Source organism: Pseudorca crassidens, chromosome 2 (assembly GCF_039906515.1).
Source record: "Pseudorca crassidens isolate mPseCra1 chromosome 2, mPseCra1.hap1, whole genome shotgun sequence".
Lineage (NCBI taxonomy): Eukaryota > Metazoa > Chordata > Mammalia > Artiodactyla > Delphinidae > Pseudorca > Pseudorca crassidens.
This window is the reverse complement of record NC_090297.1, coordinates 171,593,579-171,620,301: the sequence shown is the minus strand read 5'-3', so window position 1 is coordinate 171,620,301 and position 26,723 is coordinate 171,593,579. Positions and strand designations below refer to the sequence as shown.

The window sequence follows — 26,723 nt, the reverse complement described above, 5'->3', positions numbered from 1 at the left end:
ACCTCTATTCCATTTCTTAGAACAGGCACTTTTGGCAAGAGTTTTTTTTTGCACAGGCTCCGGACGCGCAGGCTCAGCGGCCATGGCTCACGGGCCCAGCCGCTCCGCGGCATGTGGGAACTTCCCGGACCGGGGCACGAACCTGTGTCTCCTGCATCGGCAGGCGGACTCTCAACCACTGCGCCACCAGGGAGGCCCTTGGCAAGAGTTTTAACTGACTTATCTTTCCTTCTCCTTCACACCCATTCTGCCACCCAAATCTAATTTATCTCCATAAATCACAGTTCTCATCATCGCATTGACTCTTCCCTGAGTACCAAATAACGTTCAAACCCTTTCGGCTTTTCGGCTTTATCTCCCTCTATTTCCTTACACACGGCATCTTCCTCCAATCAACCCAACTGCTCACTCCTACCTAGACATGCTTTGCAGGCTGCTAATTTCACACTTCAGCTCAAGCCATGCCCTTTAGCTGAAACGTCCTTCTTCCATCCACGTGTCTCAAAATCCTACTCGTCGTTTGCGGTTCCGATCAGCGATTTAGCGTTCTTCATCATCTTGGCTGGAGTGATCACTCAGTCTTAAGATTATGCTTGTATTCATCCCTCTCTTATGCCTGTGTTTAATCTTACAGGCACTCTTCTCCTTGATTAGATTGCAAGTCCTTAAGGGTAAAAATGGAATCTTAGCCATTTTTACACTCACAAAGCACTAAGAATGATATTTCGAATATAGTCACTACATGGTACGTGTTTATTGAATGAAGGAATATGGCAATTGACTTAAAAAAAGCAACAGATGAGCAACAATGCTAAAATGAGACAGCTTACTGCTGTTTTCAAACTCTCACTCATTACGGTGTTGGGGTGGGCGGGCAGCACTTTTGCATCTCCACTACTCCATGACTATGGTTCTGTCTTTTTTTTTTTTTTTGCGGTACGCGGGCCTCTCACTGCTGTGGCCTCTTCCGCCGCGGAGCGCAGGCCCCGGACGCGGACGCGCAGGCTCAGCGGCCATGGCTCACAGGCCCAGCCGCTCCGTGGCATGTGGGATCCTCCCGGACCAGGGCCCGAACCCGTGTCCGCTGCATCAGCAGGCGGACTCTCAACCACTGTGCCACCAGGGAAGCCCCATGGTTCTGTCTTGAATGGACCTGTTTTTAGCTAACACATCTAAAGGAGAAAGAGGTACTCAACTGGTTAGTCATAGTACAGGATAACTAACTAATGGCCATGAATTTCTAGCAGACCTGATTACTAGGCCTTAAAGCAGTGGTTCTCAAAGTTTGGTGCCAGGACCCTTTTATACTTTCACAAATAATTGAGGACCCCAAATAGCTTTTGTTTATATGGGTAAGATTTGTTGATATTTACTGGGTTAGAGCCTAAAACTGAAACGTTTGAAATAGATATTCATTAATTCATTTAAAATAATGATAAACATATAACATGCTAACATGAATATTTATGAAAAAATAAACATATTTCCAAACTGAGAAAAATTAGTGAGAAGAATGACACTGTTTATATTTTTGCAAGCCTCTTTAATGTCTAGCTTAATAGAAGTAACTGAATTCTCCTACCTGCTTCTGCATTCAACTATTGCAATATCATGGAAGCAACCTAAATGCCCATCAACAGATGAATGGATAAAGAAAATGTGGTACAGATACACAATGGAATACTACACAGCCATAAAAAAGAACGAAAATTTTGCCGTTTGTGGCAACACGGATGGACTTGGAGGGCATTATGCTAAGCTAAATAAATCAGACAGAGAAAGACAAATATTGTATGTTATCATTTATACGTGGAATCTAAAAGAATACAACAAACTTGTGAATATATAACAAGAAAGAAGCAGACTCACAGATATAGAGAACAAATTAGTGGTTACCAGTGGGGAAAGGGAAGGGAGGAGGAGTGAGGTAGGGGTAGGGGATTAAGAGGTACAAACTATTATATATAAAATAAATAAGCTACAAGGATAGATTTTACAGCACAGGTAATATAGCCAACATTTTATAATAACTATAATGGAATACAACCTGTAAAAACTGTGAATCGTGATATTGTACACCTGTAACTTATACAATATTGTACATCAACTATACGTCAATTAAAAAAAAATCTGTTGCAATATTACATGTCATGTAACCTCTGGAAAACTCCACTGGATACTTATGAGAGAATGACAGTGAAAAAGGCGTATAATAGTTTAGTATTATTGTGAAAATAGTTTTGATGTCACAGACACCACCAGAGGTCTTAGAGACCCTCAGAAATCCCCGAGACATACTTTAAAAGTCACTGCCTTAGAGCTTAGCACACATACACAGCACCTTTTCTTCTAACTTGGGCACACTTGTGGTGTGTAGTCAACGTCTCATTTTTTTTCTGGTCATCAGAAAATGTTGGCAACTTGGTAGTTACACTGGGCCTGTTCATCAGACTTGATAAACATTGATACGGTTTGGGTTGGAGAGTATCCAGGGCTTGTTCAGGTATCAGAATGCTCAGGAATGTTAAGAGCATGGACTCTATGAATGGAGTTAGAAACTCTTCTTAGTCACAGTGGCAAGAAATTCATGGGCAGATCTCCCAGACTCCCTTGTATTTAGGTATCGATAGATAGCTGAGTTCCAGTCAATGAAATGTCAATAAAACTATCTGCTATTTCTAGCCTGGCCAAAAACAACAACAACAACAACAACAAAACCAAAAAAAAAAAAAACCCACACCTGTTATTTCATACTCTTTTCTTCTTCTGACTGCAGACAACTCCCAGGTGACCCGAGAAGCTACCCGTTGAAAATGACAGCGCTTCCAACAGCCAGAATGACTGTGGGAAAGAGATCTCACCCTGAAGATATGTTCACACCACAATACTATTATATGGGAAAGAAATGAACCTCTATTATCTTTGAGCCTTTATATATTTTGAGGTTCACTTACAGTAACAGTATTACCTGAAGTAAAACAGCCACTTACTAGATGTGTGATCTGGAAAAAGTTTTTAACTTCTGTACTTCTGTTTCCTCATCTGTAAAATGGAGATAATAATAGTACCTACCTCCTAGGGTTGTGGTGAGGTTTAAATGTGTTAATGTGTGTGAAGCACACAGAACTCCGCTTGGCAAATAGTGAACGTGGAATGTTGCCTAGGTGTTACTGTTGTGATTTGTCTCCTGCTGCTCGTATACATCTTCTAGCCAATAAACAGTGTCCAGGAAACACTGAGCTGGACTTCTTGACTGGACTTTAGTTATCTTTAGAATGCTAACCTTTACGTCTACAATCCATAGGGGATATTTCTGAAATGGCTTCTGTGTCTATACCGGACACTTGTGTATTATATGATTTAATACATCATTCATTTTTTAAGAAGATCTTGGGAGGTTGGTTTTTGCTGTTTGTTTTTGTTTTTTTGGTCTTACCTGGCAAACTCAACTTTCTTGTTACCTTATAGTACAGATCCAGGTGTCCTGTGCCATTTCTTGGAGATAATCCTTAAATTCCTTAGGTCAATGAAAATGTCATAATTGAAATCTAATTCTGTTGTATATAGGACAACTAGCCACTCTTACTATTTTCTGGACAGTTGACGGAGATCAACATAATGACATGGGACTATCAACCACTTTGACAATATATACATTAAAATCTTCCTTTAAATATGTCCTACTGGGTTGGATGAAAAAAGGCATAAGATGGATACAGTGTGGATCCAGAAAGGTGATTTATAGCTTCACAGAATAGTAAATGCCTTGGAAATACACTTGATGGTCGTACAAAGATAAAATAAGAAACTAGAAATCAGGTTTTTTTTTTTTGACTCAAAGAAGGAGATGAATTTTTGTCACACTGGGAGGATTGAAATTTAGTTATGAATAACTTAATTTGGCATTTCTTACTTATTTAAGGGCTATCAAAATACTGAGAGTCTAGTATCCTTATTAAGGCACAAGATTCTGGTACATCCAGGATTGATACTTTTAATATGCTTTGATTATTTAGTTTTATTATTGAAGTGCTCTTCTTAATAGTTCTCATCAGAACTTACTTTATTTTATTTTTGGCCACGCTGTGTGTCTTGCGGGATCTTAGTTCCCTGACCAGGGATTGAACCCGCGCCCTCGGCAATGAAAGCACGGAGTCCTAACCACTGGACCTCCAGGGAATTTCCCATCAGAATTTTACACAGAAGAGAATGTGTACAAGAACATGGTATTTAACAATAACACTATAATAATTTAAATAATTGTTACTTGTATTATGGATAACTCTGAGAAGAAATTAAAGAAAGACAGCAGAGAGTTCATAGTTTATCTCCATCAAGATATTATGATGAAAAAGAAAAAAGATATTATGATGTCCTGAAATTTTAACTTGGAGGGACTGGGATTCCAATGCATACTAGTTGCAGGGGTAGGTTTATCTTGAAGTTCAGGAAAATTGATCTTCAAGGCCCTTCGCTTGCATGAGCCCCTTCCAAGGCAAGCATAGATATATTTTTATAAAATTTGTGAATGTATAATATTTAACTACAATTTGTTATGGCCACTATCTCTTGCCCTTTTAACTTGTCCTCTGTTATACATGGCCTCATATTGATTGAGATTAGGGTAACCATGGACATTTATGGACTCAAACTAAGGGGAAGTTGAGTCTGGGGAATATTTAGTTTGGGTTCAGTAGCTAAATTTATATGATTTCAGCCACTTTCATAAAAAAGTTGTTAAGGCTTAAATATGTCATTTTCACTGCAATTTGGAAAGATAAGGAATGTGAGAAATTATAGACTCTTAATTTGTATGCATATAAAGGGAAGGTTTAAAGAAAAAGATCAGTTAGAAAAATTAATATAATATGAAATAAAAGCTGTAAAAATGAAAAATGAAATCAACTGAAATATTCTGACATCAAGAAGAGAATTGTAACAAAATAAATTTCAAATCATACTCAAAGTAGGAAACTATTAAAAGAAAATGATGGATCTAGGATTGAAGCAATGCATAAGCAATATGATTACTTTGATAAATTATGAAAAGAAGTAACTTATATTGGAAAAATCTAGACTTCTTACTGATTTGTAGATAAAATAGTGGCATCTATGATAAAATACAACTTAAATTCAGTCCTACAATAAGGATATCCATGAAAACTGGTAACGATGCTGTCAATTCAACAAATATTTAAGACAAGTCACTGCAAATCACCTTAAGACAAGAAAACTTAAAATGCCCTAAAATCTTAAAAAACCCTTTGTAGGTATTTCTCTAAAATTGAAAATAACCTACATTTCCATAATATTACAATAATGAGTTGTGAAGTGTAAAGTCACTTTTCTAAACTTTAAATAATTAAACAAATTTTTGATTAACTATGTGACAGGAAAGAATGAATTATCTTTCTATTCTCTCTACAGATAATTATAGTACAAAGCCATGGCTGTATGAAGAGGTGACCAAGGGTGTCAGTTAAACATGTCAGGGAAAAAAATATAGAGGGATGTCAGAAATTATATAATCCAAATATACTATTTTTATGTTAGTGGAATCTGCCAGGTTTATCCTTCTACATGTATAATTCTTGTCATTTCTTTTCCCCTTATAAATAAATATTTATATTTTATCTTGTCTTCATCATTTGGTTTTATTTTCTTAAAAAGCATCTCCCAAATTTTATAAATTTTGGCACCCCCAAATCTAGATCTGACTGTGTGATCTTGAGCATGTGTCTAATCTCTGTGCCTCAGCTTCCTCATTTTAAATATGTGAATAATAATAGTACCTATTTTGTACAGATTAATTGAGGGAATAATGTATAAAACATTGGGCATAGTACCTCCTAGATAGTAAGTACTCATTTAATGATAATGATAGCTATTAATGCTAATTTAATAGCTATAGAAAAATAAAGGAGTAAAAGAATTATGGCACAACATCATCAATAATAATTTGTATACTCTCAGTATTGCTATGAATTATTCTCTTGGTCCAGAACCAATGCATTGATGTGTTTGTTTGTTTGCTTTTTGGTGGACATGACACTTTTCAAGAAGAAAGAGTTTTGGCCTGCTTTTATGAAACGCATCACATGCACATAAAAAAAGTGAGGTTACATTTTTCTTTGTTAGACAATGTGTAGCTATTTGCCACATTAGATGTAATTAATGTGAGCTTTCATTACTTATGTGTTTTATATCTAGGGCAAATTTCTCAATGTCTCTGTTTCTGAGATTCTCCCTCTACTGAAAGGTAGATGAGGCTCCCTTACCTGGAAGGCGACTGTACACCACACCCTGTTCCTCTCCCCCACAGCACTCGAAATCTTTGCTCACAATCTGTCCACCACAGCACTGCTGGTCATGGCCATCATGGAGCCTCCCAGCACAGCAAATCTGGTTTCCGGAGGTGGAGTATGGCAGTCTGCCACAGCAGGAGTCGCCGAGGCCAGTGGAAACCCGATTGTGCTGTTCATCTGGACAGCATACTTCACCTGTCAATTTAGCACAATAACCATCATTGCATGAGTTAAAAAAATATGCTTTGACTCACGACTAAATTTTATCACAATGATCTTGCAGATGCCAACTGGTTGACAGGGTATCGTCATACTGGAGTTGCAAAATCTCAATACCGCTTCAAAATGTTTGCATTGAAGTTGTATAAACACGTGTATAAACATGGGTCTATGCCAACTTAGAGGCAACAAAAAAAGTTTGTCTACAATTACTTTTCTATCTATTTAGTATATATATATGTATATATATATTTTTGGAAAGTGGGATGGACTCAGAAATCAATTCTTGATAAATTTGTATTGCTTTTGATTATAATTTCTTTAACCAAACTACATTTCTTTAACCAAACAAAAGATTTCCAATGGAAAGCTTAATTAAATGAAAGGAGGTAAAAATACTATATTCATATCTGCATACTAGTATTTTGCTGAGCTATGGCAGACACTGCATTTCACTGATGGAGTTCCACCCACATTTCCCCTTTATATGATATTCTGAGAAACTTGAGACAAGAATAGAATAATTTTTGCCTAGTGCCTTGGGATCAAAGGGTTCAAATATTCTAAATATCAGTAGTCATTATTTTTGTATGAAGTGCCTTCTAAAAGACAAAAAAATTTCAATTGCTTTTATTAAGGATATCTTAGAAAGGACTAATAAGAACCTGGAAGATGTAAAAATCAAACATCATCTTTCCTGTCTATCTCATGACCAACGCCTTCCTTGCCCCTGGAACCTTGACCTCCTCCTCCCGTTGCCTTACTACTCTTCTTCTTCTTACACCTTCAAGAGACCCTCTTCTATTTCCTCCACTGCCCCTTCTTAAACATATCTTTCTCCCTGGACACTATCCCTTCATTAAATCTTATGAGGTATGTGAATATGATGGCCAACCTGGCAGGTTTTATAGCTTTAAACCACTGTCCAGATAAGATTTACATAATCTAGTTAATGACTTGCCAAACCTTCTTAGGAAAAGGCACAAGTTCCCTGAAGAATTTAGGATTGCCTCAGCGATTTATAGTCCTGGACTCCCTGATCTCTGTCAATTAGCTCATCCTCTTGTGAAGACAGGATATGCCAAAACTTGGTTAGTAAAACCAGATAAACTGCTAACCAAAATGATATTTAAAATATGGGACAATATTTAACTACAGATAGATATAGAAAGAGTACAAAAGTAGGGCAAGAACTCTTAGCAGTTATCCCTGAGGTCTTTCTTATCCAAAATTCATTGGGCAAAAACCCATCCCACTAGGTGAAATGGACAAATTACTATAACCTACCAAGACTAAATCATGAAGACATAGAAAATCTGAATAGACCTATGACTAGTAACAGAATTGAATCACTAATCAAAACCTCCTAGCAAAGAAAAGTCCTGGACCAGACGGCTTCACTGGTGAATTTTATCAAACATTTAAAGAAAAGTTAACATCAATCCTCCTCAAATTCTTTCAAAAAATTGAAGAGGAAGAAATACTTCTTAAGTCAATATATGAGGCCAGAATAACAAATATATGAGCCTGATAACAAAACCAGACACATCAAGGAAAGCAAACAACAGACCAATATCTCTTATAAATATTGATGCAAAAATTCTCAACAAAATACTAACAAACTGAATTCAATTCATTAGCACATTAAAATGATACCAAGTGGGAAACATAACCAAGTGGGATTTATTCCTGGAATGCAAGGATAATTCAACATACAAAAATCAATCAATGTAATACACCACATTAACAGAATGAATGAAGGAAAACACATGGTTGTCTCAACTGGTGCAGAGAAAGCATTTGACAAAATTCAACACTTTTCTATTATAAAAACATTTAACAAACTGGAAGTAGAAGAAAATACCTCAACATAATAAAGAGCATATGAGAAAAACCCACAACTAACATTATACTCAATGTTATACTCAAGAAAGCTCTTTTTCTAAGATCAGGAAGAAGACAAGGATGCTGACTTTAACCACTTCTACTCAACATAATATTGAAAGTATAACCAGAGAAATTTGGCAAGAAAAAGAAATAAAAGGCATCCATATTGAAAAGGAAGTAGTAAAATTATCTCTGTTCACAGACAATATAACTTCATGTGTATAAAACCCTAAAGATTCCACACCCAAAACACCATTTGAACTAATAAGAGAATTCAGCAGAGTTGCAGGATACAAAATCAACATACAAAAATCACTTGTGTTTTCATACACTATAAAAAACAAAAATGAAAAATCAGAAAAGGAAATTTAAAAACAATTCCATTTACAATAGTGTAAAAATACTTAGGAATAAACTTAATCAAGGAGGTGAAGAAAATGTACAGTGAAAACTACAAACTGCTGAAAGAAATTAAAGAAGAGTCAAATAAATAGAAGAGCATTCCATATTCAAGGATTAGAAGACTTAATATTGTTAAGATGTCAATACTACTCAGCAGCTTGAAGCAGGATTTCAGTTCCTGGCCAGAGACTGAGGTTGGTCAACAGCAGTGAGAGCACTGAATCCTAGCCACTAGACCAGTGGCCAGTGACAAGGCCCTGGTCCGTCAGCTGTGTCAAAATGAATTTCCACATAGAGACGGAAAGTAGTCAAGCAAGTAAAGGCTTTATTAGGAGGAAAAAGAGTACAGTATGTGTGGATAGACACATGGGAGGGCTCAGAGAGAGAGAGAGAGTCTCATCCTCATGGTAGTTGGAATCACTTTTATGGGGCATTTCTTCCAGGCTTCCTTTGGCCACTCATCTTGCTTTGCCTGGTTCTGAGTCCATATATGGTTTATCTCGGGGTCCACTCACGTGTGCGTGAGCATCTCCTAGTCAAGATGGATTTTAATGAAGAGGCCTATGGGTAGTTGACATCACTTACTATGGGGTGGCTCCCCCTTCTTTTGACCTCCAAGGAGCCTTTCTGCACATGTGTAGTTGGGGAGGTCTCCTTGACTTCAAGAATGAGGAATATGTGGTCTTTTATATCTTTTCTGGGTGGGGCCCAGCCTTCTCCATCCTGCTTTTATGGAGTTTCTGCTATTATGGAGTTTCTGTCCACAGGGGAGAAACTGTTCAGCCTGGGGCCCATCTATCTCCTGCCTCATAGAGATTCAATGCAATTGCTATCAAAATTCCAACAATACTTCTTGCAGAAACAGAAAAATCCATCCTAGTATTCAAATGGAATCTCCAGGTACCTCAACTAGCAAAACAATCTCAAAAAAGAACAAAGTTGGAGGTCTCACACTTCCTAATTTCAAAACTTATTATATGGACTTATATATACTACCAAATGTAAAATAGATAGCTAGTGGGAAGCAGCTGCATAGCACAGGGAGATCAGCTCAGTACTTTGTGACCACCTAGAGGGGTGGGATAGGGAGGGTGGGAGGGAGATGCAAGAGGGAGGAGATATGGGGATATAGGTATATGTATAGCTGATTCACTTTGTTATAAAGCAGAAACTAACACACCATTGTAAAGAAATTCTACTCCAATAAAGAGGTTAAAAAAAGAAAAACTTATTATAAAGCTACAGGAATCAAAACAGTGTGATCCTAGTATGAAGACAGACATATAGACCAATGGAATAGAACAGAGAGTCAGAAATAAAACCTTTGGTGTATAATCAAATGATTTTCAACAAGGATGTCAAGACCATTCAATAGGGAAAGGACCAAATTTTTTGGAAAAACTGGATATCCAAATGGAAAGAATGAAGTTGAACCCATACCTTATACCATATACAAAATTTAAATAAAAATAGATCCAAGACCTAAATATAAAAGCTGAAACTATAAATTTTTTAGAAGAAAACATAGGAGAAAATTTTAATGACATTGAATTTGGCAATGATTTCTTGAATATGACACCAGAAGCACAGGCAACAATAAGAAAAATAGATGATTTGGACTTTATCAAAATTAAAATGTGTTGTGCATCTAAAGACACTATCAACTGATTAAAGCTGTGACCCACAGGAGAAAATATTTGCAAATCACATATTTAAAAATGGATTAATATCCAGACTATATAAAGAACTTCTACAACTCAATAACACAAACACAAACAATCCAATTAAAAAATGGGCAAAGCATACATATAAACATTTCTCTAAAGAACATGACCAATAAGCACAAATAAGCTCAATATTATTAATTATTAGGGAAATGTGTATCAAAACCACAATGAGATACCACTTCACACCCAGTTATGATTATTATAAAAAACAAAACAAAAAATAACAAGAGTTAGCAAGAAAGTGGAGAAATTCAAACCCAGTGCATTGCTGTTGGTGCAGCTGCTGTGGAAAACACTATGGCGGTTCCTCAAAAAATTCAACATAGAATTACCATATGATATAGGAATTCCACTTCTGGGTATATAGCCAAAAAAATTGAAAGCAAGGACTCGAACGGATAATTGTACACCAATGCTCATAGCAGCCTTATTCACAATAGCCAAAAGGTGGAAACAACCCGAATATCCATCAACAGATGAACAGATAAACAAAACGTTGTATATACACACAAATGGAATATTATTCAACCTGAAATAGGAAGGAAGTTCTGACACATGCTACAACACGTATGAGCCTTGGAAACATTATGTTAAGTGAAATAAGCCAGTCATAAAAGGACCAATATTATATGATTCTACTTACATGAGGTACCTAGAGAGATGGAGAAATGATCTTACTGTGAACAGTGCAGTTGCTGTGTTTGTTACATTTCTCTGGGTGAGAGGTTTCTTCTGTCTGGTCTGCAATGTAGTTCCCATTTCTTAAATCTTTACGGCTAAAGAACTCAGTGTCCCTTGTTGGCAAACTTTCTTTAACATAATGTGTCACAAGGTCCAGGGGCAGCAACAGTTAATTAAACATCACTTAGGACAATGGTGGGCTTAGAGGAACAGTGTACACACCTATACTGGGGAAAACCAACCCTTTTTAAAGAAAAAACCCTCCACTTTTGAGTATAACAAATATCGATTGGATATTTTAGTCATATTTTCTGGAATCCCTCAGAATGTTATTCAGTTACTGACAGAAGGCTTTATAATAAGAGGTGTGGATTATATCAATGAGAAGTAAAACTGATTTCCCCCCGCTCAAAAAAGGGCTATTAGACATAAGATACAAGGATCAGTCACCTTCTCATTAACCTCTCAAAATGAATCTATCTCACGACAGGCTTGAAAATGTTTTCTCTCTAAAAGCTACCATGCAGTCTTAACAGTTAATTGTTATTCTTATCAAAGAATGACCCGCATTAACATTTAGCTTGAGGTCATTAGCGCATTTATAAAAAAAAGGGGACTGGAAAGAGCATTCTTTCCTCTGCTGTTCTTTGTTATAGGGGTTCTATGGAGGAAAGTTGTGAGAAAAAATGAAGTCAATATTATCCAACAAAATGAAGTAAATATTATTCACCAATATTTCAGACCTGTCTAGAAATATCAAAATGCCTATACCTGTCTCAGCCTTGAACTGGCAGACTACTGACTGAATTTTAATTACATTGAAATATAAGATGGTTTGGGGTCAATATGCTTTCTTTCTTAATGTAAACAGTGTTAAACCAGTTAATAAAGACCATTGGCTGAAAACAGAGGTCCCAATATAATCTCTTTCGGTACTGATATATTGAGATTCTTTGATTATCCAGTAAGATTGCATTTTCTCCTTTTGACATCAAGGTAGGCATTCTAATCCTGTGAAAAATTAACCACTTAAAAGACCCAAATGAGGGCCATGCTCAACAGATTGGTAGATATTAAAATGCTTGAGGTCTGAGGGCTTCCCTTGTGGCACAGTGGTTAAGAATCCGCCTGCCAACGCAGGGAACACAGGTTTGATCCCTGGTCCGGGAAGATCCCACATGTCATGGAGCAACTAAGCCCGTGAGCCACAACTACTGAAGCCTGCGTGCCTAGAGCCTCTGCTCTGCAACAAGAGAAGCCACCGCAATGAAGAGTGGATCCCGCTCTCCACAACTAGAGAAAGCACGTGCACAGCAATGAAGACCCAACCCTGAGAAAAACATAATTCAAAAAGAGTCATGTACCAAAATGTTCATTGCAGCTCTATTTACAATAGCCTGGAGATGGAAACAACCTAAGTGTCCATCATCTGATGAATGGATAAAGAAGATGTGGCACATATATACAATGGAATATTACTCAGTCATAAAAAGAAATGAAATTGAGCTATTTGTAATGAGGTGGATGGACCTAGAGTCTGTCATACAGAGTGAAGTAAGTCAGAAAGAGAAAGACAAATACCGTATGCTAACACATATATATGGAATTTAAGGAAAAAAAATGTCATGAAGAACCTAGGGGTAAGACAGGAATAAAGACACAGACCTACTAGAGAATGGACTTGAGGATATGGGGAGGGGGAAGGGTAAGCTGTGACAAAGTGAGAGAGTGGCATGGACATATATACACTACCAAACATAAGGTAGATAGCTAGTGGGAAGCAGCTGCATAGCACAGGGAGATCAGCTCGGTGCTTTGTGACCTCCTAGAGGGGTGGGATAGGAAGGGTGGGAGGGAGGGAGATGCAAGAGGGAAGAGATATGGGAACATAGGTATATGTATAACTGATTCACTTTGTTATAAAGCAGAAACTAACACACCATTGTAAAGCAATTATACTCCAATAAAGATGCAAAAGTAAATAAATAACTAACTAAATAAAAAATATATAATAAAAAAATAAAATGCTTGAGGTCTGAATGAGCATGTGTCAATATACAGATCATGGAGGTTTTAAAAACTCTTGTTTTAAAAATTACTTATTAAAAAGTTTTGTATAGTATCAATAAACGACCTTTGAGCTTCCATGACTTATTTCAGTTTTGGGGGAAAAAAAAGTTGAATTTCATCTGCAAATAGAACAAGAGTAGATTGATTTCTTCGTTGGAGATCTGACACTTTGTGCTAGGATTGAGAAAGGTGACAGGTAAAGATCCTAGGTGTTCACAGCCATGACATATGCAACCAAGTGTTTTTCATCAGTTTTAAGGCATAGTGGATATTTTTCAGAGTTGGGACAGTTCATGGCAAATCATAACTTAACAAAAATTTTAATGTGACTTGGAGATGAAAACGCAATCGTTTAGTTCTATGCTAGACTTAGAGAAAAGCCTAATATGACCTATTGGTCTGAAGAATGGGAAGGACGGAACAACAGAAGATTTCCATCTCACCTCTATAGTTAGAATTTTCAAGGCAGATTTTTTTGCAAGGAGGGAAGATGTGAAATATAGTTGAAAACTCGCAAAGTGTAAATTATTTTGAGAGAGTAAAGCATTTGACAGTGTTTAATTCATTGCCTAACACTATGATTTGTAGTATAACGAAGTTAAGGCTTTTCTGCAAAATCTTCGTTTCTGTCACCGTTGTATTTTCTTACTTGGAAAATCCAGTTGATTAAGAGTTAATTATGAAAGTATTTTTGCATAAGAATCAGAAATAACTGTACTTTTACAAGGGCAGAGTTTTCTATTAATTTTAAGGACAAATTATGAAGAATAGAAGATCTCTGCCTTGAATAAACCTGCATAGTATTTAATCATTTCACCTTCCCTGTTTGCTCCAGTGTTTTGTAAAGGATATACTGGGTGAGACAATTTCTCGACACAGATATCTTGGATGGATATATTTGTACCAAACACAAGGTACACTGAACAATACCTGAATTTACTACATGTTTGGCATAAATTTCATGTTAAACTAGATATCTCAAAGCATTGGGCATCCAAACGTTTAGCTTTCTTCTCTTTCTCCCATACCTATTTTCTGTGCTTTTAAAGAAGAAATAGGCATTAAACTTAGGTACTAGGAAAAAAAAATCTGTATTCTCAATGGCTTTTCTAGAATAATTAGTAACTGACAGTAACAGTAATGAAGCTTTTAGAAGTCTGGAATAGTTGTTTAATAATTATATTAACACCTATTAAGTAGACTGCTCCAAAGAGCATGGATTTTGGAAAGACACACAGATTTGCATTTCAGCTCTTCTACTCCCATCTGTGTGGATCTGGGCATGTTACTGATTCTCTCTGAACCTCTTTCCTTATTTGTAAACTTAAGGTAAAATACCAGTCTCCTACAGTTGTGAAAAAAATATAAGGTATCATATCATATGTAAAGCCTTGAACACAGAGCGTGCCAGAAACTTGTTGTCTTATAAATGCCAATTGTTGTTATCTTTATTTTCAGTTATATTCACTGGACATTGTTTTGTGTAGTTGAATTTGGAAAATGGCTTATTCGGTTGGCTGATAAGACAGAAAGAAAAGAAGGTGAGGAGGGAAAAATTCCTGATTGCTACTCTTTGCTACATCCCTCCCTCCCCTGCCAGACCTAGAGCAACTAGGGGGCCTCAGATAAATGGAATCTGTGGTTATGATCCCACTAGGAACAATGCGTACATCCTTCAGAACAGAAATGGAGAAAATGGAGAACAGCGTCGTGGAGTGGAACACGAAGCAATTCACAGAGTTTATGGTGGAATACTCAGCCATGTGGATAAAATAAAGTCACAAAAAAGGGAATTATCCAGCTCTCCAGATATATTTCTTTATGTAATACATATAATGAGTCTCTATTCCCTCTCCAGTTTGTACCTAGTCTTGCTTATATTTCAAAAAAGTGGAGAGAAGAAATGATACCTAAAGCCGGCCATTGGCTACGTGTTAGTGGTTTAATCTTTGGTGGGGAGGTGCTTCAAATAGTTCACTGACACAAGTCACATGTTTGTTTTTTCTGGTTCCCAAGATTACCGAGTACTACTGGAAATGATCCTCACCTGGTAGAATCCTAACGTAATACCCTGAGCAGCACTGATGATTCGGTTGTCCCTCTTGTATTCGGCCACCACAACAAACTCCAGTTGAGTTCAAAACAAATGCGATGTACTTCTCTTCACAACAGTGGTGTCCAGGCTGAGTGTCGTAGAGAACTCCATTACAACACACCTGAAATTTGAGAATCAGGTATAAAGAAATCGTTTTATTAAGAGTATTGTACCACCATATCTTATGTGATACAGTTATTATTTAATAAGGACTTGATCTGAAACCAAATGTAGCATATTTCTGATAAAAATTTAAAGGTTTAAAAAGTACATTTTCTCTGTATCATTCAAATTCTACCAATGCTATTTGATACAATGTAGCTTCTTTTAGCCTTCAACCATGCTTTGTGCTCTATCATAATACTCTATAAATATGAATTATCTTTTGAATGTCAGTGCTTCCAATGAGAAGATGATTTAGAATTGTAAATGAACAATTTCCTTCATATATATGTTTTTATTTTAATGATTGTTTAAAAACATTGCATCTGTGGAAACCTGTCTCTCATTGATCTTTTTTTTTTTTAATACATTGCATTTTCCTTACACTAATTTATATGATCACTTATTTATGAACCCAATCTTCAGACAAGGCAATCTCAACAGTGTCCAACATTTATATATGTGTGTGTGTGTGTGTACAGAAAAGGAAATTTATATGGAAATTAATTTTGAAAAGCCCTTTTAACAGTGTTTTCTCCAGGAGCTGTGGAAGAAATTATGTGCTTCAGCAATCAAATAATTATTTTGCATCCTCACTTGAGAGACTGACACTCTGTATCTAGAACAAATGAAACACGGAACAGTGCTGAGATGTAGCCTCCGAACGTATACTCGGCAATACCATTTATCATAGACATAGCAGATAATCTTTAAAAAATTAAGTCATAGTTTTAATTTATTATGTTGAATAGTAATTTCTTTTTTCCCCAGCTTTCTTGAAGTATACTTGAGAAATAAAATTATATATGTTAAAAAAAAAAAGCAAGTGATTTCACTTGGAGTGTTTAGTGAGAAAAACATATTTCACTGACTAGTTTGAAAAGATATACCTTAGCCTCAGGGGAGTAGCACCTGCGTCCACAGATAGTTTCAGGTTTTTGACACTTCACTGCTCTGCAGAGTTCATGACTGTGGTCCTTCACTGACTTCTGGGTTTTAAGGCATGAACGCCATGTTTTCCGTAAGAGATCATAACCCAGAATGATGCCATTTGGCTTCCCTGGAGACATCCAATCAATCTGAAGGGATCTGCAATGGACAGAATAATCAGTATTTCTGAAAAGACAACATTTAACATTGCTGTTATCAGTCTCAACTGCCTTCCAGTTTGGTCTATTTCATCAACAACTTCCTCATGAAAAAGCTGGAGCAAAAGAATACATATCCTAATATATATTCTGATATATGCTACTACCATAGACTATGTTTTGAGAATCAATCAAAACCATTTAAGCTTTTGGGAGAATAACACATGACATGAGTCCGGTGGTCCCCACTTTAAATTGCAGAGGCAAAAAGCAACTGTCATTGTTTGCGGCTAGTCAGAAAATCAACAGAAAGTTTTGGTTGATAAGTAAAAACAAGACACAAATAATTTGACTTAGTAAATAGGGTGGAAATTAGAATATGTGTCATACCTAATCCCTACTTATAATCCTCTTCTCCTTTGCCTTTCTTCCCGCAGCTAGGACTAGCCACGTAACCCATAGCTGCTCAAACAGATGCAACCAGAAGATGGTGCGATTCTAACAAAGGTCCCTAGGAAATTTTGGCTTCCTTGATGTGGCTGTCGCCTTTTCCCCTTTTCTTTCTTTCTGCTAAACATGATGTCTGGAACTTTGGCAATCATCTCATTCTTCTGGCAACCATTTGGGAAAGACCATAAGAATCACAAAGACGCCTCTGCGGTATTTGTTATAACTGAACCAACGCCAACAACAATCTACCTCTAGAGCTACTTACTTGAGTCTACTGTTGGTTGTTTTGTTACTTATAGCTAAAGTACATGACCAAATTGATAAAATCTTTTTATCAGTTATCAACTGATAAAATGTATCAATGAATTTATTTATTGATACATAACATTTATCAATTTTATCAATTGATAAAATTGATAAGCTCCCTCCAAATATACTTTATCTTAATTTTTTGACTCATAGAAACAGAGTTAATTCTGCAATAGTTCTTTATATACCATGATCAAATATGTTTTGTGGTCAGAAATAGTGGAATTAGAGATTCCCATAACAAACTCCTTTATATTATTATGTTCTTGAAGATGTTTGATTTTTAAAAATTGAGCCACGGTGTTTTCTAAACATATAAATATACTGTTTTGGGTGGTTTGGTATACAATGAAGGCATAACATGGCGCCAAAACTTTACTGCATTTTCAATGGTCTATTAATATTTCATCTACTATACTGAGTGAGATCATAACATAAAGCTGTTCACAGAAGAGTGAATCCTGAATAAAATGATCTACTCTCAGGTTAATGTGCAGAACCTTAATTCTGCACTTAGGTCTACTTGTCAGAATGACACAGTCCAGATGACATACCTGTACTATCTTTAGTATTTTTTTAAGAAGTCTACAAGAAGAAAGTAGTTAAAGTTTTAATAAAGCCCCAGAGATTTGGACATGACATATTTTTGCAATTCAGCACAGCAAGGAAAGTCTGTTATTTGCAAAACACTAGGTAAATGTAAAATAATTATTTTTCTTCTTCTTATTTTCAAAAAGGAGGATGGAACTCTGATACTCAAGATTACTTTTATTGTTTGAATTCTAGAATTTTCAACCATAACAACCATTCACAAATAGTTAGAGGTTAGCTTTTTACATAAAACCTTCCAGTAAATACTCTGGAGAAGAGTAAGCACATATGAGTTTAGTCCCTATACTTTAAGATCTTAAAATAAAATTATCACAATAACTTATGTGGAGCATCTTTCTGCCACTGTGTAAAATAATATTCTTGCTACACCTTTTAGTTTCAGGAGAAGTATGTCTTTACAGGCCAAATTTTACTGGACCCTATCAGAATTCTAGGTGACATCACATGTTAGGAATTCAATTAGGCCCAAACATTTACATTAAAAAGCCACAGTCAAGATAAATCTTGACATTTTAATAGACTGCTAAAAAAGAAAATTATTTCCTTTTCTTGGAGGTACAAACACAACACTTTCACTAATAAGACTCTATCGATAAGAAATTAATGTCACCTATGAGAGAACAGTTTCACAGGTGACTTGTATAGTCACCATTATTATTCTAAGGTCTTTATCCAACTCTCAAAATTAATTCCACGTTTTGCAGATACCTCTTTTGTATTCATTGCATAATCAACTACAGGAAAGACTACATTTAAGTGACATTCAAAGGTCGGACTTATCCACAAAAGCTGGCAAACTAGTAAAGTCTAGAAAACACCATGTAGAACCATGCCATCGTAACTTCTCTGTGTTGCACAGAAGAACTGTGAAGTGAGACCACCTATATTTTTAATAATAGCAAGAACAGTTTTGATGTTGAGGATCTGAGTCGGGTACACTAATGTACGTGATCAAAGAAGAATAGGGTGTTTAACACCTGTCCACCTCTCATTAGAACCCATGGGAGTAACACTGAAAAATCTTTTGGCTGTTGATTTAAAATGAAAGACATCGCTGAGAAATGCACACCGTTATTAACTGGATTAATGGTTTCATTGTTTTGATGTTTAAGAGTGAAATAGAAGGAACATTCTTAAACCACAGGAATTAATGTGAAATATTGGGGAAACAAACTGAAGGGTTTCTTTTTGTTTGTTTTAATACATCAGTAAAGGTAGGCTCATGCAGAAACATGATCATGAATCCTCAAATAGACCTTCTTTTTGGGGGGTAGATTTGTTCATAAAGTGACAATTAGAGTTCACTTAGCTTCCACAGCACTAAGGAATAAAATTTAAGCTACCTTCATAGAGCTTCTAATAAAGGCCACAATGTTTACACACATTTTAGCATGATTCACTGGGTGTTTAGAAAGTCTAGTCAGAGCTATTGACTATTTCTTTTTAAGTCTGTCATATTGTTAGTAGATTTACTATTCTACTTGTTACTGCTATATATCCCTGTGGCCACCGTCACCACAATAATCATCACATTCAGCTCAAGAAGTACAAAATAACATTGAAGAAAGAAATAATTATGGGAAAATCATTTCTTTATCACTTACCTTTACTGGTAAATATTAAAATGATACAGTTCAGAAAAAACTTCTATGGACAGTTACGGTTCCCTTGGTGCTCTACATTTTATTCTAACATTTTATCACAATGTTGTCAAAATGTTCTTGTTTGGGCCAAAGGAAAAAATCTTCATATTACTTTAAGACATCCATCTAAATTGTTATAAATAGCTGTACATTCCCCGATCATGTTTACAGAGGCCTTTTAAAAATCCCTATTCAGGGCTTCCCTGGTGGCGCAGTGGTTGAGAGTCTGCCTGCCGATGCGGGGGACACGGGTTCGTGTCCCGGTCCGGGAGGATCCCACATGCCGCAGAGCGGCTGGGCCTGTGAGCCATGGCCGCTGAGCCTGCGCGTCCGAAGCCTGTGCTCCGCAACGGGAGAGGCCACAACAGTGAGAGGCCCGCGTACCGCAAAAAAAAAAAAAAAAAAAAAATTCCTATTCAGCTTGGTCATTTTTGTCAATCATTTATATAACATTCAAGTTCTTCAATACTATTCCAGATTGTGATTATCAAAAATGATCAGGACACTTTTAATATAAGACTAAATAAATGTAATATGATAACAATATTAATTCTCTGCTCTCAAATCAAATAATTGAATGTTTAATTATCCACTAGAATATTTAGCATAACTTGGAGTCAGTAAAATATCAAAAGGTAAAAACTCTGTGTCCTTGAGTATGAGGAGATGTGAAACATGCATACCTGAAGCATGTCAACTATTATACAGCAGCGTAAAATCAAGTGTTTAAGTGTGTAGTTGAGGCTACAGGTATTACAGAAACACATAAACAAAGATCACTGTGTCTAGACGAACAACGAAGGTTTCATGGGAGAAGTGGATGTGGACTTGAATTGGAATAAGAGGATGGGAAGAATTCTGAGAAGGAAGATTCATATAGGCAAAAATAAGAGGGAGAAGCTGCCTAGCCATATGGAGAAGAGTAATGGGACCAACTTGACGAGCGAATGATTTACATCCAGCAATAACGGAAGGTCAGTCTGAACTTAAGAAGAACGTTATGAAGTCCCTCAAATACTATGTTGAGGAATTTGATGGTGAAATAGGGTGATTGTGCAGTGGTATCACTAGCAGAATATAAAGTCCTTTTAGAAGTAATACCCTGGCAGATTAGAGTAGAAGAGACTAGGGGTAGGGAGAAATATCAGTGAGCTTCTGCAGTAACTTAACTATGAAAGACGGTTTAATGGGGTTTTCTCTTATTTAGGAACTTAAAACTATAGCCCCAAACTGAGGATGACTGATGACGAATTCCTCCGTTAAGTATCTTGCTTCTAAAAGGGAACAAACAGCAAGATTCTGCTGCAATGAACATTGCGGTGCATGCATCCTTTCGAATTATGGTTTTCTCCGGATATGGAGTGGGATTGCTGGGTCGTATGGTAATTCTATTTTTAGTTTTTTAAGGAACCTCCATACTGTTCTCCACAGTGGCTGTACCAATGTACATTCCCACCAACAGTGTAGGAAGGTTCCCTTTTCTTCACGCCCTCTCCAGCATTTATTGTTTGTAGATTTTTTGATGATGGCCATTCTGACTGGTATCAGAAAAACAAATATCGTATAATATCGTTTATGTGTGGAATCTGGAAAAATGATACAGATGAACTTATTGGCAAAGCAGAAATAGAGTCACAGATGTAGAGAACAAACTTATGGTTACCAAGGTGGGGAAGAGGGGGGACGAATTGGGAGATTGGGATTGACAATATATACACTACTATGTATAAAATAGATAACTAATGAGAACCTACTGTTTAGCACAGGGAACTCTACTCAGTGCTCTGTGGTGACCTAAATGGGAAGGAAATCTAAAAAAGAGTGGATATATGTATACATATAACTGATTCACTTTGCTATACAGTAGAAACTAATACAACATTGTAAAGCAACTATACTCCAATAAAATTTTTTAAAAAATTAAAAAAATAACACCCCCCCCCCAAATAAAAAGATTCTGCTGAGTTCTGAGGATAAAGCTGCCTTTTAACATTGACCCATCACCCAAACCAACCCAAAATAAACAGAACTCTAGGAGAGTTTTTGAATTTTAATGAGTATTTATTAAGTACCTCCTATATGTAAAGCATTGTTCTATACTTACAAATAAACAAGACAAAGTTCCTTCTTTCATAAAACTTACATTTTGCTGGGGGAAGGTGGGACAGTAAACAAACACGTAAGTGTACAATATGTTACATTGGTTGTCTGAGAAGGCCTGGCTCTTCTGTGCAGAAATCCGAAAGAGGGGATGAAGCAAGTGAACAGGAGTTTCTAGGCGGAGGGAACAGGAGGTATAGGGGTTTTGAGACATCCGTGCACATGGCTTGTTGAAGGACAATCAAAGAATCTGGTGGGACAGAGCTGGACTGAGCAAGAGAATGATGGAAAATGAATCAGGTGGGTGTTGGGAGTGTGGGTTTGGGGACTGCAGATCCTGTAGGGTTTTATAGAACATGGAAATAACTTTGGATTCATTTTTGAGTGCATTGGAAAACCACTGTAGATCTTTGAGCCATGGAGTGAAAGAGGAATGATTTACTTAGTGAAGAGTGACATTAAAATCCACCCCCAGTCCACCCCTAAACATTCTCAAGGCTGAGGAAGGAATTCTAAATACATCACTCAGAGAAATTGGAAGCACTTGCTTCTCCTGGTTGGTACTTCCTGAGATGCAGAAATATCTAAGCCCAATTTGCAACTGTCCCTGGAGGGAAGTATAGAAAGGAGTTTGGGGCAGCCCTGACATGGGGGTTGGAAGCCTATATGACCACAAGAAAAGGTGCTTGCTTCTCAGTTAGAGAATTCTAATGGCCAGATATTGTCTGGAGCCGCTCTAATGATAGGGTAAGACAAGATTGCCACACCGTCGATCTTTAGCATGGCGCACATGAGTGCATTTCCTATGAGCCAGTGGAAGTCTTGCAAGATGGCTAGGCTTGAGCTCCCTTGAAGTTACACTGACCATGATGGTGGGTTTTTGGGGGAGGGGGCTCCAGCAGGAAGAGTGTTTGGTGTGTCCTGCTCTGTTGGCACCATAGATCAGTTGCAGAGGGCAACACTCATGTGAGAGAAGTTGGCTTTGGGGAGATCCTCATGGGTTCTCTCAAGGAAAACACAATTGTTCAAAAAAGTGCCACCTTCCACAGAGAGGGCTTGGATGGCTATCCAGTGATGGAAGTAAAATAGTAACATTGGGAAGAGGCACATTTGAATGAAAGGGAATAGGCAAGAAAGAGCAAGGAGGGAGAAAGGGCAAACTGGGATCAGGTCTGAGCCTGAGAAATGGTGGAATATTTGAACTAATGTGAGCTTAATATTTTGCTGGAGATGGAATGGACTTTTTTTTTTTTTTTTTTTTTTAGATTTTTGCTAGACTCTTTCTGGTCAAACTGTGCAGCATGCAGGATCTTAGTTCCCTGACCAGGGATCGAACTTATGATGCCCCCTCCAGTGGAAGCATGGAGTCCTAACCACAGGACCACCAGGGAATTCCCAGAATGGACTTTTTAATACTTGATCATGAATCTTAATGACTAAAATGAGACTCATAACTAAAAAATAATGTGAAGGCCATAAGGTATTCCTGAAAGGTTTTTCAAGAGTTGGGGAAAAAAGTAAAGCCTTTCCTCCTTGTATCTCACTGAATTAAGACAAGTACATCAACATAAATGATAAAGCATGAGCTAGGGTTGCAGTGGTGGAAATGGAGAAGAGGAACAGCTATGAGAAGATGCTCCAAAAGAAAATAGACTAAAATTGATATTGAGTGAAATCAGGGGATTAAAAAAAATCAAAGCTAGATGTCTGCGATCATATGCAAGGCGGTGGTGCCTTTGCCGAAATGGATGTTGGAAAAACTGGGTTAGATGAGAATTAAGGCTTGAGGTTATGGAAGTGATGGGTGCCTATCATTATAGAAAATCAATAGGCAATTGAATATATGGGACTGGAGTTTAGGGAGATAGCTGGGACAGAGATCTTGAGACATCAGTATGATGAAAACTGTGAGAATATTTGAACTATTTGAGTAGCAGAGGGAGTCTTTCTGTTGAGGACACCCACAATTAATGAATGGAATTAGAATGAAACCAATAAAAGAAACCAATGAGTGATCAGGGAGCCAGGGATAAAGCGGCAGTTAAAGGCCAAAGTGAATTGGGGGGAAAAACTGGATTTTGTCGAGATGCATACAAAGGCCTCTCAAATGCTTAGTGATTGAGCTGCTTCTGTGGGAACTGAAAGAAGTGGAGAAGTTAAAAGGAGTTTGGGAAAGAGAGGGAAGTGAGAAAGTGGAAATAGTGCTGGCAGAGTCTTAAGAATAAGCTCAATATTCTGTAAGGTCTCCTAATCAAACACTGAGTTTGATGATCAGAATTCATTGGCCATCAGAACTACTATTTCCTGAAAGCCATTATGATTATCAGACTACTGACTGGGTGTGTACATCAGTTCTAAATACACTCTAAATGATCTCTTTTGAGAGGTCTTCCCATATCTTCAAAGACTCAAGTAGACAATTCCAGTCCAAATGAAAAGCTGTCTCAAGTTAACCATACTGGCGAGAAGGGGAGTTGAGAATATGGACGAAGAAGTCATCTGACATTCTATATCTACAGCCCAGCACACTCCCCATTTAAAAAAATAAAACATGGCTCAAAAAAATTGTTTTTAATTGTAAAATTATTACTTCAGTGTTCAAGCTATCAGTCACTGAAAAAAATCAGAGAGGGAAAATAACGATAGAAGAGATTTCCTGATATCCAATGTCATAGTATAAAAATATAGAGGCCTCAAAGTTTCACCCAAATTTGGTGAGGCAGAAAGGGGAAAGTTCTTTTTCCACAAGCTATGACCTGTCATGCCATCCTCAACCGCCAGCTATGTACTTTGAAAAGCTAGGGGGCTTTCTAGATGAAGATAGTGGTTTAACCTTCATTTAGAGAGACAGACCCCGTGCTGCTATCAGAAGGAAGCTGGTGTGTAAAAATATCATTTATATCATTCAGGAGCTTGAAGCAAACATTTAAACAATTATTTGTGAATGCTACAAAGACATTATGCCTCAGCCTTCTCATCAATAATACAGCCCCAAACTGATTTGGAACTGTAAAAACTGCCGTGGATCCCGTTAAAGGCAATGAGAGACATGATCTGTGTTCTCTCTTTCTGCTTTCCCTTGAGCTTCATGCCTGGAAATCATGCATCTTGGAATAGCAGTCCAGTCATGTAATAAAAACTCTTCCTTGTTTATGTTCTTTTCTTAGCGTATCCATTTATGGAGAATAAATAAGTGAACTTATTGGAGCGAACTTCACAGTACCCAGTAAAGCTGTCAGTTGCAGTGTCTGTCATATTTCAATCAAAGCCAGAGCCAGCTAGCTATCTTCAGCCAGTGCAGTCTCTACATTCTCGAGGACCAGAATTAATGAATTAGCTATTGATTAAATTCTACTCTAGCAAATCCACCAAGGCAAATAAATGAACTACCCAGGGCACGTGTAGGCCACGGCCAGACATGTCTGGGTTATCGATCAGTCGTTAGCATTCTTTGGGGATATAGAATCAGCTGATGATAATATGACAAGTATGGAAAATGTGATGTAGAGACAGAGCTTGTTTCTGGAGGAGTAGCTTATAAAACTAGAAGGTTTCATCTGATCTTTCTAAATAACTTTGTGTGCTATGGCATCTTTGGTTTATATATAATGGAAAAAACATGTGTAAGTGCTTGTACTGAAGATGTTGCAGTCAAAAGCAAGGTGTAAGTTAAGGCCAAAGACGAAAATGACATGCTCCATGCTTATAATCAAACAGGCTGGTAGGCTATTGGTATATGTTACGAAAATATATAAAAGTTAAAATTTGCTGATGACTGCTTTTTACCAAAAATAAACAAAGATTCTAAGAAATATGTGTCTTATTAGAACCCCAAATATTCTAAATGCTACAGAAGCAAACCCTGTCTACTGACATTTGTCTGGAAGGATTTCACATTTGATTTTGCATGTTGCTAATATAAAAGAGATTTTCTTAAACCAAAATAGAAACATAACTAACAAGTATACACTGCCAGAAGTATAATGAAATTACACAAACAATAACATGCACACAGGAGGCTAACTGCTTTGGTGTTGGTGTAATTTTGATTAATGGCTTGGCGCCTATATCTGCTCATTAGGGTCTTGCCTTTGGAAAATGTTGCCGTGCTACGATAGATCAATTTAAGAAAGGAAAGACTGTACATGCCAATATTTGGTCGTGAATGATTTCCATCAGTTTTTTTGCCAGATCTTTGACCAAAAAGAAAAAAAAAAGGAAATAAAGTTGCCAAAGGCATGGGAATAAAGAAAAATATGGAGGGGTTCGTACTTTCTGTGCTGGTCAACATGGAGAAAGCCAGTTATAGCCTCTCTCTCCCACTGATTACTGCTAAAAAGTCTGCTCTAGTTACAAAAAGCAATCACTCAAGGACTCTGAAAAGTTAACAATAGAGGCAGATCGGGAGGGGAGCCAAAACTTAAAGAGCAAACATTACAGGATGCGTTTACCATCATTTCCCCCCTTTGTCTCCCATCTTTAACCCAACAGCAGCCCCAGTGTGGAACCGAGCACTGGGCAAGCACAATCTATGAGAGGAACCCAATCTTTCTGGCCAGAGTACAAGAAGGCCTTGCAAGCCAAAGCGTATGATGGGTATTCCTGTTTCATTTTATTTCCTCTTTTTCCTCTCTTTTTTCCTGCTCTGAGGATGATTCCAGCCAAGGAGCTGCATGATGGCAGTCCTGGCCAAATGAGAATCTAAAATCCTGAGAAAAAACAAGCTGTCTGACCAGAGGAATCGGGGAAAGCACCCCTGTGGTCCAAAATCTCGTTTATTTTTTCCTCTATTTTCTCTCTAATCTCACTGCCCCCCAAACAACCCCATTTATGTAAACTGTGAGGTATATTGGGAAGCTAAAATTACAAGAGAAACCATGTCTTTCTAGCCAAAGATTTGGGAAAGGAAGTCCAAGTGATGTGAAAAACATGGGGGAAATCTCAGAGAAGAGAAAGCTAGGCAGTCTACTAAT

At 37.2% G+C, this 26,723-nt stretch overlaps 1 protein-coding gene across 1 annotated transcript in view; it reads right to left on the bottom strand.

Annotated features, from left to right (window-relative positions):
* The window catches only part of USH2A (usherin), a 770,355-nt gene that overhangs the window by 198,374 nt on the left and 545,258 nt on the right, over positions 1-26,723 (bottom strand). Inside the window, exons 47-49 of the mRNA XM_067729757.1 lie at positions 16,439-16,637; positions 15,339-15,507; positions 6,279-6,500 (exon numbers count right to left, since the gene is read on the bottom strand). Of these exons, the coding sequence (XP_067585858.1) occupies positions 6,279-6,500; positions 15,339-15,507; positions 16,439-16,637 (590 nt within the window). The remainder of the gene's footprint in view (positions 1-6,278; positions 6,501-15,338; positions 15,508-16,438; positions 16,638-26,723) is intronic.